Source organism: Oreochromis aureus, linkage group 1 (genome assembly GCF_013358895.1).
Source record: "Oreochromis aureus strain Israel breed Guangdong linkage group 1, ZZ_aureus, whole genome shotgun sequence".
NCBI classification, from domain to species: domain Eukaryota; kingdom Metazoa; phylum Chordata; class Actinopteri; order Cichliformes; family Cichlidae; genus Oreochromis; species Oreochromis aureus.
The window spans coordinates 4,197,973-4,215,963 of record NC_052942.1 but is presented as its reverse complement, the minus strand read 5'-3'; the positions used below and the strand labels follow the sequence as shown (position 1 = coordinate 4,215,963).

The 17,991-nt window shown below is 40.8% G+C and overlaps 1 protein-coding gene across 4 annotated transcripts in view; it reads left to right on the top strand.

The window, feature by feature from the left end:
* LOC116323724 (cell migration inducing hyaluronidase 1) overlaps positions 1–17,991 on the top strand; it is a 195,401-nt gene that overhangs the window by 111,789 nt on the left and 65,621 nt on the right. For all 4 annotated transcript variants that reach the window (XM_039622636.1, XM_039622722.1, XM_039622579.1 and 1 more), the window contains exons 10-12: positions 699–846; positions 5,963–6,154; positions 14,281–14,450. In XM_039622636.1, coding sequence (XP_039478570.1) covers positions 699–846; positions 5,963–6,154; positions 14,281–14,450 — 510 coding nt within the window. The remainder of the gene's footprint in view (positions 1–698; positions 847–5,962; positions 6,155–14,280; positions 14,451–17,991) is intronic.

The following is a 17,991-nucleotide window of genomic DNA, read 5'->3' as shown; positions in this document are numbered from 1 at the left end:
AAGTTTCATCAGGCAGGGATTTACAGCAATTGAAACGGTCAAGAAAAGGTTACCACATAAATTTATAGAATATCATTAAATAACTGAAACCACATATGAAAACAAGGAGAGTTGGCAATTTGTGCTACGCTGGCCTTTCCACTGTGTTGTTCCATGCTGCTGTACCACTTTCCCCAGCATAAGACAAAGAAAGTCCCTTGCTGTTAGGCCCCAGGACCTTATCAGTAGACTAAAATAATTAAGTAAGGTGCATGCTATTCTTTCTGTGACAGCTGTTTGAAAATGAATGAGGTTAGAGTTCCAAAAAATGTGTGTGTGTAGGACTCTGCCCAAGTAAGTTTTTGTGTCTAGACGGATTGGGAAGCCATGGAACACTGAGGACTAACCCTGTATGCTGGAGGCCTTTATGAAATTCCTGCTGTTTGCCAATAACATAAGCCAGCCAGTAGACAAATTTCAGATGTAGTTTATGAAAACAAACAATTTTAGAAGACAGCCCCCCCCCAAAAAATGTCCTATTGCCAAGTCACCAGACATTTCTCTGTCTTTTTCTCTCAAGCTGTGAGCAAGCATATTGCCCAACATTTTGAGACGGTCCTCTTGAGGACAGTTGACAGCTGGAATAAAACCAATGGTGTGTCGCAAAATGTGAAAATAGCACTTTTTATCCATGTGTCTTTCATGTTTCCACTGTCCAGGCTGAAACCCATGACGGCATTCCATCCAACCAGACGGGAGATGTGATCCACAAGAAAGACAAGGACTATGGCTTTGTCTGTCTCAACAAAGACCAGACTCATGGCCTGTGTCACAACTACAGGGTCCGCTTCCTCTGTGGAAAACTAGGTATAATCATTTGACCGTGTATATTGTGTTTATACCTTTAAGCATAGCACGAGTATATATTTTCCACTCGTAGACTTTTTCTCACAGTGCACCATACCCCTGCATTTTTTTCCTGTTTCCCTTCCTTAAGAATGGCTTCTTGACAGCCACTGACATCATTTCTGATGAGGCTTTGATAAACTGCTGGTCCAGACATATCTCTTGGGTCCTGCATCAGGTCTTTTCTTATTTCTTAAGAACACGAATTTCAGGTATTGTTCATCTGTAGGTAGTTTTAGGCCTGCGTTGTCTTTTGTTTTGTTTTTCATTTTCCTTCATTTAAATGATGCACGGCAGAGCAGGCTGAGATATGCCACGTTTTTGGGTAATAGCTCTTTGGAATCATGTTGTTGGTATAAAAATACTTTATTCCTGTCAGACTACATTGTCTTTGCATCTTTTGTAGGTTCAACAAAATACATTCGAACAAATTATATATTTTTGTGACAGACGTCTAGTTACAAAGTCCCTTAAGATACAGTTTAAAATTGTTTATGTCATGTTCAAGAAACCAGTTTAAGGTGATTTAAATTTTGTGACATGACACATCATCATTCTGGAAGCAGCAATCAGAAGATGGGTATACTGTTGTCGTAAGGGGAGGGTGAGAAACAATATCCAGGTAGGCTTTGGCACTGATGATGGTACTAAGGGGTCCAAAGTGTGCCAAGAAAATATTCCCTATACCATTACACCACCATCAGCTCTTCGAACTTGTAATAAGCTTGCTTTCATGTGGATTATGCTAAGTTCTGAACATGCCTTCTGAATATGGCAACAGAAATTTAAACTCACAATGTCATGTTGTTCAATTTTGCTACCCATGCAAGCTGTAGCCCCAGTTTCCCCTTCTTTGTTTACAGGGGTAGCACCCAGTGCGGTCAGTAAAGAGAACATCAACATATTGTGTTTAGAGCCCTTGTGCATACCTTGGTTGTAACAAGTGGTCATTTGAGCTAAAGTTTTGTTGCTAACAGCTTGAATCATTCTGGCCATTCTGCTCAGACCTCTGCAATGTCTCATTTCACTGAGACAACTGTGGCTAACTGCATATTTTTTATTGTTTTAGACCATTCTTTATCACAAGAGAAGTATTTGTGCAGGAAAATCCCAGCAGATCAACAGATTCTGAAATACTCAGGCCAGCCCAGCTGGCACCAACAAACATGCCACATTTAAAGTCATCTACATCACCTTTCATCCCCATTCTGATGGTCTATTTGAACTTCAACAGGGCTCCTGACCACGTCTACATATCACATTGAGTTGCAGTCATGTGATTGGCTGATCACATGTTTGTGTTAATGAGCAGCTGAATACAGTGGCACTGAGTCTATATAGACATACAATCTTGTTGTGCTTCAGAGAACATGTTCTGTGGGGGTGGGCTGATATGGTTGGAATGCATGGACCTCCATCTGCGCAGAGATTTACAGTCCTTTGTCTGGACTTGTCCCTATATTTTAGTTATATAGAGATAAGCTTTCAAGTGTTGTCTTTTCTCAAGGTTGACAATGGCTACAAGCACTCTATACACTCTATAATTTGCCCCCCAAACACACTCCCACAACACATTAAACTGCAATCGTAGGCTAGCTGTCATTCTACGAAAGCTTCTGCTTGCTTTTACTCTGAGCTGAGGATGTGATTTCAGCTTTCATAACTTGCTGACAAAATGCAAAGACAGAACAGAACTTCAAAAATAATGAATCACATCTTCTTAATGTTTCACGAAGAACTGCAGTCAGTCATGAAAAATGAACTGTTCTTGTTCTGTGACAGGTTGCGTGAGGCCAGCTTCATGATACCGTTGCAACATAGAGAGCGAGATAGGGAGGGAGGAAGGACAAAGAAGGAACATATACATACAGAAAGAGTAAAGCAAAGTTGAACCATAACTGTATTTGGATACCTTAGAATGTAATTTACACCCTGTTTAGGCTATTAACACCTCAAGCACTGCGCTTTTCTGTTGTGGTGACAGGAGTGAGAGACAGTTTAGGAGATAGGAGATATTTTAATGTCTGTAGATAGCATCTTTGCATCTTATTGCCCAGTTACTGTATGATTCATAGCACAGCGACTATGAGTAATTTCACTCTTAACATGGCTTGTCATGCTTCACTAGAAATCCTCCTCTGCTTAGTGTGCATGAATCCAGTTAACAAACACATTGTGATAAGCTTGAATAAAATAAATGTGGTAGAATACTGAATGGAGTCACCCAGAAATGTAGTTATTGTTGGAAGCAACTATTTGGTGAATACCTTTAAAATGCAAATGTAAAAGATGTGAGTTAAAGAAAAGACTGAGTTGTTGCTCAGCTAAAAATCACAATATTAGAACCAGTCCATTCACCATTCACCCATTACAAGCAGTGAAGTGCAGGGCTGGAAAAGCTAACACAGAAGGTCCAAAATCTGTAGTTCCTCTAATGGCCTCTTAAGCTTAGTTAAGAAAGTGTTTTAGTCCTCACAGACTCCTTTTTCAAAATGCCCAAACTTATACCACTAAAAGGCATGTTTACAGCCTGCTGCAAAAAGCATTTTTGACCTCCGTCACTTCTTCCATCATACCTGGTGTGCCAGTGGCGGCGTGTGGTTTGTGGCTCAGCTGCAGGGAAGGAGTGGAGCAGTATGTTCAGGGGGCAGTGCCAGGGGAGGCCGACTGGCACTGCTGTCAGTCATTACACCAGCCATGCCTTCCCTGTTTAGGTAGCTGCCAGGTCCTGGTGGAGAGAGCTGTGTGGTGTGTGTGAGTTGAAGAGGGCAGCGGAAAAGCTGCGTGTAAATCAAAACACTGTTCTCCAACTGCCGAGTGCCGGGTCCTTCCTATCACAGCCTCACTTCCATCAACTTTTTGAGTTATTTGACAAAAGATCTGGATAAAGATTACTGCTGAATTTGCACTTTCTACCATCAGTTTTACTTTGGCTGTAAAACCATATCATCAGCCTTCAGGAACATTTATAAGGTGTCTATACAGGGTGCCTTTTCCATGTGTGACCATAAGTGTTATAATCAGAATCAGAAAGGGTTTTATTGCCAAATGTTGAGAAGGTTAACAACATTAGGAAATTGCTTCGGTACTTGCAACGTGTGAAACATACTGTAAAACAAACACTTAAATAAACATAAAATTTAAATTAAAAGTGCTAAGCAGATAGATATATACATAAATGCAGGTGATGATGAGTGCATCACCTGCAAGCAGCAGTATGGCTTCAGGCTATTACTACTACTAGACATGACAGAGAACACAGTATAGGGTCATGTGTTTGTGGTGGGAACAATCATATGGTTATTGTTCATGAGTCCAACAGCAGAGGGGAAGAAACTGTTCTTATGGCGAGAGGTTCTTGTCCGAATGGACTGAAGCCAGGAGGCATTTTTTGCCTGAGGGGAGCAGGTCAAACAGACTGTGTCCAGTGTGAGAAGGGACAGCTGTGATCTGAGTTGCACGCCCCAGTGTTCTGGAGGTGTACCGGTCCTGCAGAGATTGGAGTCTGCAGCCAATCACCTTCTCAGCAGAGCGCACAACACGCTGCAGTCTCTAGTTAGTTTGTTCATCAGGAAATAGGCACTGACTCTGTGTAGGAGTAATTTGTTACACTGCTCATGGCATTGTGTTACTCGTTGACATCCCCTGAGATGTATTGTGAATTAATTGCCAAGTGGCAGTATAATGTGAAATATTTAATGTTGCTACCTATCAGAACAACTCCCTGTCCTAACAAGAGCCCAGCTGTAGACCTCCAGTGTGAGAACACTTCATTCTCAAAGTGTGAGGACAGGGAATGATGATTAAATTGGTAGTGGGAAAAGTATTTCTGAGGGGTTTCAGAATTCAAGGAGTTATATAAGAGCCTCAGCTTCACCTTCACATATACAGTTTTTAGCAGCTAAAGGCTGATGGGGTTTTGTCATCATCCTGCTGAGCAGGCAGAGAGGCGGTGTGGATGCCCAAGTTTGTGAATGCGATAACTCGAGAACGGAGCAACACAGGACTTTCAAACTGATACCACAGGTGTATCTGCTAGAAACCTCAGCTTAGTTCTAATCTCAGTGACTGTTCAGTGAGAGCCTGTGATTACCAAGAAGCACCACTGAATGACACAGGAGGTCATTCCTGCCCGTGGCCATCTATCTGTACAACTCCATCCATTCGCTTATCCAAATTCGCACTGGAGCCTATCCTAGCTGTCATAGGGCAAGAGGCAGGGTACACCCTGGACAGGTCGCCAGTCTGTCGCAGGGCCAACACACAGGGACAGACAACCATTCGCACTCACATTCACACCCAGTGGCAATTTGGATTATTCAATTAAATCTTCCCCACATGTTGCATGTCTTTGGATGGTGGGAGGAAGCCGGAGTACCTGGAGGGAACCTACGCAAACACGCAAACTCCACACAGAAAGACCCCGGCCTGATGGTGGAATTGAACTCAGGATCTTCTTACTGTGCAGCAACGGTGCTAACCACAGTGCCACCGTGCTGCCTATCTGTACAACTCCTCCATCTAATACACTGTAAACACTGCAATAGTTACACCCTTTTTGCACACAATCTTTTCTACTCTGTAATATTCCTGTCAATATTATAATCACCTCTGTCAATCCTTGATATTTATTATTGAGTGATTTTTTTTATATTGTGCTATTTCTTAAATTTATAAATCTGTAACATATTGTATTGCTAAATAGTCTAGTCTGTTTCTGTTACTGTATTGGAGGAACTGTAACCCACATAATTTCCTCAGGGATTTATAAAGTATGCTGATTCTGATTCTGAAGGTCAGAGTTCAAGTTTTATGAAAGTCTTTTGAATGCGGTAACTCTATAAGAAATCTCAGTAACCTCGACCTCAAGGCTAGAGATCAGACGTCAAGTTTTCTGAAGGTCTTGAATATAAACGTGAATGTGAATCTCACTACCTCTTTTTTTTCTGATTGCCCTGATGATTGACAAACTTGGCTAGCACAATTGTTGTGATGACTATATTTATTGCATAACAGTATGGGTGTGTCAGCGTTGCTGCATTTTTTGTGTCCTGACTCTTTCCATCTCACCCTGTAGTTCGTCCACAGGCCTCTGTTTCCATCGACATGATGTCAAACAGCAGCATCCTGGAGCTGGCTGACCAACCTGCAGGCTGGGGGCCTGGGGATCGGGTGGTGGTGGCCAGTACAGACTACTCAATGCACCAGGCTGAAGAGTTTACACTGTTGCCCTGTCCGACCTGCGCATCCAACCAGTTGAAGGTCAGAGGTAAGAGTGCGGCAGCTGACAGTGTGCTGCAGTTCTAGGCTGTAAGGACAGGAATTTATGCTGCTGGTAATTCTGCACCGCAGTCAAATGTCAGCTTTCACTCAGAGTTGTGGCACATAGTGTCCTAGCCAGGTCTTTGAAAAAGAGTTGTAGCTGTTACTAGTACTGTTCTTGCTTTCAGAATTTGAAGTACCACTGACTGAAAAAGTATGTCATGACTAGAGTCCCACCGCCTTGAAAAGGCTGAAACTAATTTTTAAAATGTAAGCTGTCATTACCTCTGAAGATCACAAACTGGAATGCCATTCTTTGATTGTATCCAGAGTCAGATTAGTTTAGCGGTGAACACTGAATATTTTTCATTTTTCTGAATGACAACTCTGCTTCAGTTTCATTAAATGATTAACTAAAAGTGTATTAGAACAGACCCCTGTATTAATAGAGTATGTGTCCAAGGCTTTTTATGATTATAATGTTGCCCTCACAAAATCTAAAAATCCTTCTAGAAGCATCTACATGAAATTTAATCTTAAGGGCTTGTAAGAAGGCAGCAGGACTTCTTTAAATTATCTGAAGATGTTTCACCTCTCATCCAAGAGACACGTTCAGTTCTAAAACCAAATGCTGGAGAGTCCCAGGTATTTTAACTAGTGGGGCTTGTCCCTTAGGAAGTAGTCACTGACCCACTAAGATTAAGACTAAGCTATTATGACTGAGACTCACACAAAAACATTTTTAATCATTCAGATTTGATTGAATTAGACATAAAAACATTAACATATAACAAGGCAGTTCAAAGACACTGACATAGAGTGCAAGGAAATTTGACCCAATACTACACTGTTAAAAAAAAAAATCCTAAAAAAACAGTAATATTCTGGCAGCTGGGGCGCCAAAATAATACCAGAAAATAACAGAAAATTACTTTCTCATAAAAATACGGTTATTTTCAGTAATGACAATACAGTTTGTTGCCCTAATTTTACATGGGATTTTGCCTTTTTCGAGTGCTTTTAAACATTACATTAGGAACATGTTAATGTGATTAAACAATGAAATTACCTATAAACAAGGTCAATGAATGTGGCAATATGAATAATAATACTTAAATGTACAGAAATATACAGTTAACAGTTGGTTTAAATAATAATGGATTGCATGCCCTGGGACAGACTGACAGAGGCGAGGCTGCCATATCGCACCATCGGCCCCTCTGGCCATCACCAGTAGATGAAGTGTTTTGACCAAGGACACAATGACCGAGAGTGTCTGAGCCGGGGCTCGAACCGGCAACTTTCTGATTACAAGGCGAACTGCCAACTCTTGAGCCATGATCGCCCAAAAAAGCAATAATAATTACTATTATTTGATGTAAAAACAGTTTATAAGAATCATTTTATATATTTTTCCATAGCATTACATTTGAATTTAACAGTTCAATCTTTCAAATAACGGACACATATTTGTGAAATCATGATACATTTGTGAATGTATTTTAACAATCTAAATATGCATATGTACAGACAAATACATTTAAAAAACAAGAAAATTATGTTTTATTACATTACAGTGATTTTACGTTAATTTACATTTGAAATGTGAAATCACAGTCTATTTATGTAAATTTAATGATATTCTAGAAGAACAGAACAGAACTGTAAAATACTTTTATATTAGGAATTTTTTTTACAGTGTAAGTTACTGGGTAATATTCATTTGTCAGATATCCAGTATACACTATCTGATTCACATGAAGTTATGTTTCCACTTTGTCTTTGGATATGAAGTCACAGATTCTTCCATGGTCACAGTCAGTGTTCATCATCTGTTCAGTCAATATTTTTAGTGTTTGAGTTTCAGAATTTTTCCAAAAACTGAGAATCAGTCTGGTACAAGTCACTAAACCAACCATCAGTTCTCCCATTACATACTTCCTCAGCTGCGGTAGGACACCACTGTTCCCAAGGAGGCAAGGAGGAGTCTTGATGACCTGGGCAAATCATTCTTTAGCCATTGGCTCATATAATCCAAAACATCTCTCCAGAAAAGAAAAACTTTGGAAGACTCACATACTGCATGCACATAGGTGCCTCTTTCTATCTTAAATTTGCAGCATTAAGCATAATTAATTAAACCCATTTTGTGTAATCTAGAAGGAAACCCCCGTGGAAATTGTACTTTGAACAATTCAGACATTCACCTGAAATGTCTGAATTCAGGAACAGTAATGTGTTACAGGAGAATCCCTGGGCACTGACGCTGAGTTGCTCCTGATGTGTTTATCAGAGTGTGGATGTTTGTGTGAATGGCTGAAAGAGGTTTGTACCAAGTAAACATTCAACATTAGTCATAAACCCACATTCTCTTTTTATTTGACAGAACTGATTCTACATTGAAAAATAAAACCAAGTGTGTTGCTAACTCTCCAAAAGTTGATTCTGTTCATCTGGACATAGTGTTTTCAGATGAACAGAATCAACTTTTGGAGATTTACTTACCTGGATTGATTGAGAATGCATCAAGACAAGTGTGTTGCTAAGTTACTAAGTTTACTTTTATGGCACTAAAAGACTTAAAAAACTCCAAAATGTACCACAAGGTGAAAAGTGAGAGCTGTAGCCACAAGAAAGAAGCTAACCTAATGAAAAAAGGCTGAGCCCAGTGGAAACTTATCACTGAAGGATAAGGTGAGGGACCCTCAATCAATTTCTTGCAACTGCAATGCAATCTGGTCAGCTTTAACACACTGAGGCAGTTTGTTTCACACTTTAGATGCACACACACTTTGTGCCTGGTGTGTGCATTAATGCAGGTTTATCTGAAAGCAAAAGCAACTGGAGAGTGCAATGTGAACATTTTGAACATTTTACCATCAGAAGGTGTTTCTTTTGAAGTGACTTAGCACAACAGATTTAGGTGTGGTCTGAGAACCCAGTGGCATTATGGCAGGTGTGATCCTGTGGCATAATTTCCTTTACTAATAAATATTTTTGGTGCTCTAAAGTGTTTGCCTTACAATATAAAGCTTTTAGGTACTGTTGTTGTCACTTGTCACATTTAACTGATGGCGTAACAACAGCACAAGCAAGAGTGACCCACAGATTAGTTTGTTCACTACACACCCTGAGTTGGCAACGAATGCATTCAGACTGCCAAGTGCATGGCCAGTTTACTGTTCCCACTGAACCATAATTTAGCATAATTCATGTCACACCTAGTCATTAGGTAAACTGCAGTCAGCATTCTGTTTCTATTTTTTCATCCACTGTCCACAAAAACAAAATGAAAACGATAAGATGTGCACGAGTCTGTCCTGCATTATTGTTCTTCACTTGCAACAATAATGTTGACTTGCACACAAGATTCTTGCACTGTAGCTAAGTTACAGCTAGCTGGCTAATTTATCTCCATATTGACTATTACTGTAGAGGTAAATGTAAGGTATTTCCTGATGACTAAGTTATTATCGTGAAGTCATATTAGATTTTAGCATTTGGTAGCAGTAACACTAACAGTCAATCTAGGATTAGCCAACTAACTGTTACTGTTAAAATGTCTCGATGCATGTTCAATCATCCAGGTAAGGAAATTCCAAAAAGCTAATTCTGTTCATCTGGACTTCTTCACAAAGTCACTTGGATGATGTAACTGTTAGGTATAACTCTATGTGGTTTATATTCTGTGAATCTTCTGATGATAAGTTCAGACAGAGAGCCAAGTTACAACATCATCATGCAGAATATGGACAATTTAGCCAACCTTGATAGATTAGCTGGCCTGTAATCCATCAGGCTAACGTTAGCCAGAGGATGTTTGCTTCACGAATTAAATGTCCTGTCTCGCTGATGCACATCACAATAGTTTTAACCTAATGCACAAATTTCCATTTGGTCACACAGGCTTCATTAGATAGAATTGTTTTTCTCTGATGTTAACTTGCCTGCTAGCGCAGATCAACAGTTTTTTGCCCACAGCATATAAAGACATTTTATTGATGCACTGAAGTTGCTATTTATTCTATTTATTAATTTTATTGTATTTATTTATTTATCTAGGACTCCTGTCATGAGAATTAGATGTTTTCCACACTGTGAGGACTTGCCTCCTTTATAGGGAACCGTTCCATATCGCTTAAATCATTAACTTCCCAGAGGATAGTTCATCATTAGGGAAGTAGTTTTTTATTACTAGATTTAGAAAAAGATATCAGGAAATGAATGTAAGTCAAGCGAAAGGATGGTAACACATCCTCTGTGGATATGTATATTTGTGTATTTCTAAATATGCAGTGTGAGAGAGGCCAGGTGGAAACAGCCTATAGCAGTGTGTGGGAGTTGGTGGAAGGTGTTTGGTCTGACTCAGGGCCAAGGAAAAGTCTTAGCCTGTATCCTGGAGGACTGTATGTTCTTGACTGAGCCCATTCATGTTGGCACACACACACTTGGACACCATCACGCATACTGATATGAAAACATTCGCTTCCAGAAACTATTTTTTTTTCTGTCTCACTGCATTCACATGCTATAGCTCTTCAGGTCAGCTTTGTCAGCCCTCCTGTTTGTCCCTCAGAAAAGCCCTTGGTGCTTGCAGAAGCTAAAACTGGCATGGCATTTTCTCTCCCACCTGTCGATTCCTGACACTAATTCACACACCAAAAAATGAAGTTCGCATTTCAGTAGTAACAGATTTATTTTCAAGTCTCCACTGAAGTTACTGCAATTTCTTTTCTGCCTGGCTGCATAAAAATATCAGACCTAGTAGCGTCCTCTTTTTTCCTTAGGTCTCTGACATCACTTGTTATTTTGCCAACCAACCAACCAAAGTGAAAGCCCTGCTTTTATCAGCCCGAGGCTTTTCCTCAGAGCTCTTGTCACTCTGAGCACGACTATAATCTGTTTCATTAATTCCTGCTCACGTGCCACTTTGCAGCACTATTTTTGAACACATGCTGATAATCGAGTTTGTCCTCCACCCTTGAGGTTATACACAAACAGGGAGAGTGTTGTTTTTGTTGTTAGCAGCAGAGAGCTGGGAGATAGATGAGAAAGAGAGCAAGACAGCCTGAGGCTATTTATCAGTTTGAGCTCAATGATTTGAACATTTGACAGTTCTAACAGGGCTAAATGATTATGCCTCCTTGAGTCATGGTGGAAGGGTTTGCGTGTCCCAGTGATCCCAGGAGATATGTTGTAGGGGGCTTTTGCCCCTGGTAGGTTGAATTCAGTTCATGACCACAACATAGTGTCCAGGACAAGATTAACAGGGTCCCACCGTAGAGCCAGTTCTGAGCTCACAGGCCTAAGTCTATGAGGTGCAGCCCTCTCATTGGCTCATCACCTGGAGGACATGTTTTATGAGTCAGGTCCAGTGTGCAGTCAGTCAAATCTACAATTCACCTCTCTGGCGACATAAGAGCTCGAGTTGGTGTCTGATGTTGAAAGATACAGATTAACGTTGTGTTCACTTCAGTAGATGGCTTAGACTCAAAAACCAGTCTCCTGGAGAAGGACTGGACTTTTACCAGCGTGGAATTCCCTCGGTGAGAGACGGGGCGATTGACCTGCACACTGGGGTTTCTCCCAGTGGGGTGAGAGGCTTGTTTTCCTTCAGGGGAACAGTTCGTGACTGTCCTAACTGCAAACGATTAATTGTGAGTAGTCACTGAATGCTGCTGGCAGATGCTGTGAAATCGACTGCTAACGCCCAAAGAACGGTCAGTGACCCCTAGCAATCACCAGTCACTAGGCTAAAGTGTGCAAAGTGCTATCTGGGAGTCAACAGCGTCAAAGGGATCGCAAAGAAGTATACGGTACTGCTTCAAGTAACCAACTTAAAACAATGTATTGCTTTTTATTGAGCAAATACAAGTGAAACCACTTTAGTGCATCCCTTTTTAATGCAGAAGAATTTACAGCAGTCAGTAACTCTTGTTTTGTTTGCATTGTAAAGAACAGGGATCTAAAACCTTTAAGTCTGGGCTGTTGATGTTTTATATCAGAATGAAAGCAGAATGAAAATGTTCTTTTGTACTTTTTAAGCTCTGGCTGCTCTGGTGGAGGGAGTAGGTGGAGAAAAGAGATTAAGCATGTGTGGGTGTATGATCCTCAGTCTCTCAGATTTCACACTTGAATATTTCTTTGATACAGTTTTTCTTTCCTGGCTTGGCTTTAGTTTTTCTAATCAGCACATTTGTGTTGTTGAGGATATGTATGTGGAGGAGGGCAGACAAGAACTGTTATTGTTTCTAAGAGCCATCTTCCACTTACTCTGATTTTGTTGTCCTTTCTACTTCTCACTGCTTTTCATGGGATAATCTTTGCTTTTTCCTTCACTGTTTTTTTTACTGAGATATAAATGGTCCTTCCAAGGCTTTATTATAATTACAAAAAATCATAATACTGTAGCTTGCCTATGAGGCCCAGTGTGACTGTTTATGGGGTTTTTTGCTCGCTACAGATTTTTAGAATGATTACAGAATCCAGAAACACTTTGCTTTTTTTTTTTCTTTTTTTTTTTTACCTGCCGTTGGTGCCTTTGGAGCATTTTTCATGAAAGTATCTGACAAATAATATTACAGTGTGATTCAGAGCATTTCAAGACATCTGCTCAATTGGGCTTCCAAATAAAATTTTGACTCAAAAACACTATCATGGTGGCATTGATCGAAAATGCCCCAAACTCATGGATGATGTCACAGTGAGTCCATCTTTGATATGCAGAATGTTGTCCTACCCTTTCCCCCAAAGAACCAGTCAACATAGCCACTTGTGCTGGTATTCCCAAAGCCTTAATCAGAGAATTTTCTTCTTGAATGTTGGGAAACTGGTCAAGGTGTAACTTGCAGACAAAGTTTTTTAACCTTGTTGCTGAACAAAATTCAGAGAGAGGCCATAAAAGCAAACACCTGGGTTTGTGCAGAACTGCCTGTATGGTTGTAAGACTTACCTGTAAAAGGGCTTTTATTTTATCCTGCCTTTAACTTATAAGAACTACTGCAGACACAGGATTAACTAATTGCTGTTTTTCTACATTCTAGTCTTTTTAAATGTTTTAACACTTACTTTGTTGATGCTGTTATTGTTATTTTGAATTCCAAATAAACACTGTAAATGGTAAATGGCCTGTATTTATATAGCGCTTTACTAGTCCCTAAGGACCCCAAAGCGCTTTACATATCCAGTCATCCACCCATTCACACACTGGTGATGGCAAGCTACGTTGTAGCCACAGCCACCCTGGGGCGCACTGACAGAGGCGGTCACAAACTTAAGGATAATTCTTATTTAATGCTTTCTTTTTTTCTTTTTTTTCCTTTTTTCTTTTTTTTTTACATCTATAGATATTATGATGCTATTGATTTCTTTTGGTGGCTTTGTAGGAAAAAACTGATACTGTAATGGATTGGAATTGCACTGACTCTATCCCTTTTCCAACTCCCTGATTCTCCTGCATTAAATAGTTAGATTTGATGTTTGCACAAATTGTTTTGTGCTTTTTGACTTGATTAAGCACCTCCCTCTGTGTTATGGGATCTGCACTGGTCATCAAAAAACGATGGGCAAGATCAGACTGAAAGTTAGGAAAATACCACATTGCTGAAGTAGTTGCATTTCCACAGAAATAGGCCCCTAAACCTTGCAACTGCTCAAGGAGCAAAAGGGCACGCTGCCTTTTGTAGCAGCAGGCTGTCTGAGGAAGGTTGTCCTTGCTGGCCAACAAGGTTATCAGCAAGTGCAGCGTGGATGTTAAATAAGTTCAGTTTTATCTCATGTGATGCACCGCAAGTCTGAATGTGGGTAAGGCAGAGGTAAAGAAGTGCTCTGCTTTCTATGGTTGACTCAGAGTTGAACTCGTCTTCTTTGTCTCTGACACTGACGTTTTGTAGGTCAGTGTGTTTTCACACCAACAGTTCTTTTTTAAAACTCTCCTTAAAAGTGAAACACGCGACTCTGACTCAGCTTCTCCAGCATGTCCTCGGTTGTAATTATCTGAAACATCTGCTCAGCCACACACACAGCAAGCAAACAACACTTTTCTCTGTACTTGTGTTCATTTTTAAACATTAAGCTGAAGTGTGGTGTGTGTCTTTGAACTTGTGTTACTGTGCATGTTATCTGTATATGCAGGTAAAGCCAAGTTTATCCACATGGGAGAGGAGGTGGATGGGGTAGATATGAGGGCTGAGGTCGGCCTGCTGAGTCGTAATATCCTGCTTCGTGGTGAGATGGAGCCCAGCTGCTATGGCAATGAGGCCTGCAAGTTCTTCAACTTTGACACTTTCGGGGGACATTTGAAGGTATACTCTTCTCTTAGCTGTCATTTATGTTCACTAGGCAACGCCTTGTGAACAGGCAATCAAGGATGGAAAAACAATCCCTTTAAAGAGAACCTGTTGTAGCCATTTATTCCCAGCTTCATACTTTTATTCTTGGGCTATACTATAGAATAGTGTTCTGTCATCTGCTTAATAATAATAATGATAATCCTTTTATAAGATTTTAAAAGCAGATATGCGGGGCTTCTGACTCAGCTGTCTGAGGTGACATTAGGGATATGACCACATTTGACATCATATGGACCCAAGACTAGAAAAAAACATGTTAAAAAGAAGGCTATGACCTGTGAATCAAGCAACAAAAACTTTTTATTCCAGACGAATGACAACTACTTTTCTCAGGAACTGCAGAGTTCCACAGAGTGGGAGTGATTACTGCACACACACACAGGAAAATGGTATAAAGCTGCCAAGCTTCAGTGCATTCTTGTTCGCGTGCTCTGCCAAAACTCCTCGTCCCGCAGCCTCATAGCTACTATACAGAGTAATTAGTAAATGCACTCCAGGTGTGCCACACCCTCAGCCATTCTGCTGTTCCATTCCCTCCTACAACCAATCCACAGGCTATACCCTGCCATCACATCCACCCACTGCCTAACTTAGGCCTGGGATCTATCCAGCCTGATCTACTCCTCGCCATAGGAAATCAGCCACCAGATTGCCAAACACTGTTTTACCGTCTATCATACTTTAGCGAATTTCAGGTTCCGACTGATGTAAAGCACTGGATGGTCAATCCCACGTATGTGTATCCCATGTATCCCGGTGCTTAGGGGTGTGAAGCAGATGCTTCACATAGAGGGCTAATTCCACACTCTCAGACACCACCTGGCACCACCACGTCCAGTGGAACAGACCTGGAGCACATTCAGGGGCTGTTCAGTTGGAGGCTTCCTGCACCGTGGGCACATTGCCCAGGTGTGCTGTGGATGATAACATTGCATGTGCAGCATGCCAGTGTCACTGCTCCCTCCCTGGGCAGCAGCCTCTGCAGCACCTGAGTCTGCCTGCCCACATCTGTTCCAAAGTATTTGCCTTCTGTGCTGGCTGTGATCCCGACGGTTTGCTGTTACTGAGGTACGTTGGAACCAGTGAAGCATGTTTGCCTCAGTAACCCCAGAGATGGAGTGATTAGTGCACGCACAATTCTTTTCTAAGACACATGCCCAGGCCAGAGCTTTACAGCTGCCCAGCTTGAAAGTGTTTCTGCTCCCTCAGACATCCTGTCCCACCTCTACCTCCACAAACCATACCAAACACCACCGCTGTGTGTTTGACCAGGACTCTAGCCAATCACAGCATTTTTCATCATTTACTTTGGAAACCTGATTATTTAGTAACACAAACTTTAATAAAATACATTTTTCATCGAAGATAACAGATACATTAGCTTTTGTCAACATTTGAAAAACTGTCAGATGGTTGGAAAGGTCTTGGTCCCATCTGTAGATCCTACAGCTAGATGAACATAGGGTTCCAATTTGAACCCAAGCATACGATGATGAAAACATAAAAGACATTACTCATACTGTATACCAACAAGAAAAAAGTCCAGTACACCAACTCTTCCTCAGAGACACAGAGGAAGAATATTTGTCCTTGACTTGCACACATTTGCTGGGCACTGTATTGTGACACCTAGTGTGTCTTTATCCATCTGAGTACCTGGACCAGTCTAAGTTAGATCACACTGAACACTTACAAACTGCTGAGGTGACTGAACTGGACTGAACTCTACTGCTCCTCCAAACTCTTACTTGGGGGAGGAGCTTCATGAGACTGTTTTTTGAGCCCTTTCCTCTACTGTCAGTACACATATGACTGTTGATCATCTCATAACTCAGACAGCGTCATTACATTTGAAGAAAATGCAGCACTGATCATCTGATGGAGATGAGTGTGCATACAGAGAAGAGGTTATTTTATTTTTTATGTTATGTTCAGAGAAATAATAATCTGGCTCTGAACACCAAAAAGACCAAAAAGAGAATGTGGAGAGTCTCTTGTTTCGGGTTTCTGGGTACACACATCACAGAAGACCTTACATGGACACTGTGTCTCTCTAAAACAGTACAACATGGTCTGTACTTCCTGCTCACCCTGAGTCAAATTAATGTGGCTTAAAACTTTCTGGTGTTTTTGTACTGCTGCACCATTCAAAGCATCCTCACTCACGACATGCTGACATGATATGGAAACAACTCTGCAGCAGATAAGAACACTGCAGAGAGTCATAAACCTTCACAAAAGATAAACAACACACAGCTGCCTGCCCTTGAAGGCATGTACATGCCTGCAGAAAGTACACTGCATCCTAAAGGACTTGTTTCACCAGCTGTTTGAACGTCTGCACTCAAGCAAATGTTATAGGTGCATCAGAGCATGCTCTACGTAATTAAGAAACAGTTTTTATCCTAGATCCCTCATGCCAAGGCCAGAAGGTAGAGCAGGTCATCTATGAATTTAAAGGTTGGTGGTTCAATCCCCGTCTGCTCCATTCTGCATGCCAAACATCCTTGGGCAAGACACTAACCCCAAGTTGCTCTTCGATCGGAGTGTGAATGTGTGTGAATGGTAGCTAGAAAGAGCCTAAGCATAGAAGAAAGTGGTTGTATGAATGGGTTTAAAAAGGTGAATGAGGCATGTTGTATGAAGCACTGTGAAAAGCACTACAGAAGAATCCGTTTATTAATGAACTCTGCTCGGAAACTGCACACGGTGATTTCCACTGTAAATCAGTGACAATCATTTTTTACACAAGTGCAGAATCTGGTATTTGTCACTGTTTGTAACCTGCAACATCTTTGAGCTTTTTTAAACGCGTCAAATAAATTGGGAGAAAAGTGCAAAGGACACAGCAGCAGCTCTTTAGGAAACTGACTTTTCAAAAGTCGTGTTCCTGCTCTTTCATTTTTTCTGCGTAGCCTTCACAGCCTACACTTGTCTTTTTTTCTCTCTGCCAGAAATTACAACCAAATGCAGCTCAGTGGCACTCAAAGTATGTTTTTACACTAAAAACTCTGGGTCATTAGAAATATCAGTTTTGTAACAACAGCTCTGAATTGCACCCAGAGTGCTCTGCACATTATAGATCTAAAAAAGGCAATAAGTTAAAAAGATCCTTAAAAAACACATTTTTAAGCATTGTTGTTATACAGAAGCAATTTATAGTCCTTTGTTTCTTGTGACTTACTGCACATTAATGCACCGCTACAGCAAATAATCCAATTAAAGTGCATTAACATCTAAAATCTTAATTTAGTTTAAGGCTCATTAAGACTCTCGGGCCTCTGTATCTGTTCATCGCTGAAACATCAGAAAAAGGCAACAGAGACACTGAAGCAGGAAGGAGAGGGGGGAGTGTGTGGTTGTCTTCCTGCTGCCTCAATGCCTCCCTTTCCCCAGGGCAAGCTATCATATTCCATTATAAATTTCCGTCACAGCCTCATGTCACATATTTCTCATGCATGGGTGTGTGTACAACATGAAATAGCATAACACA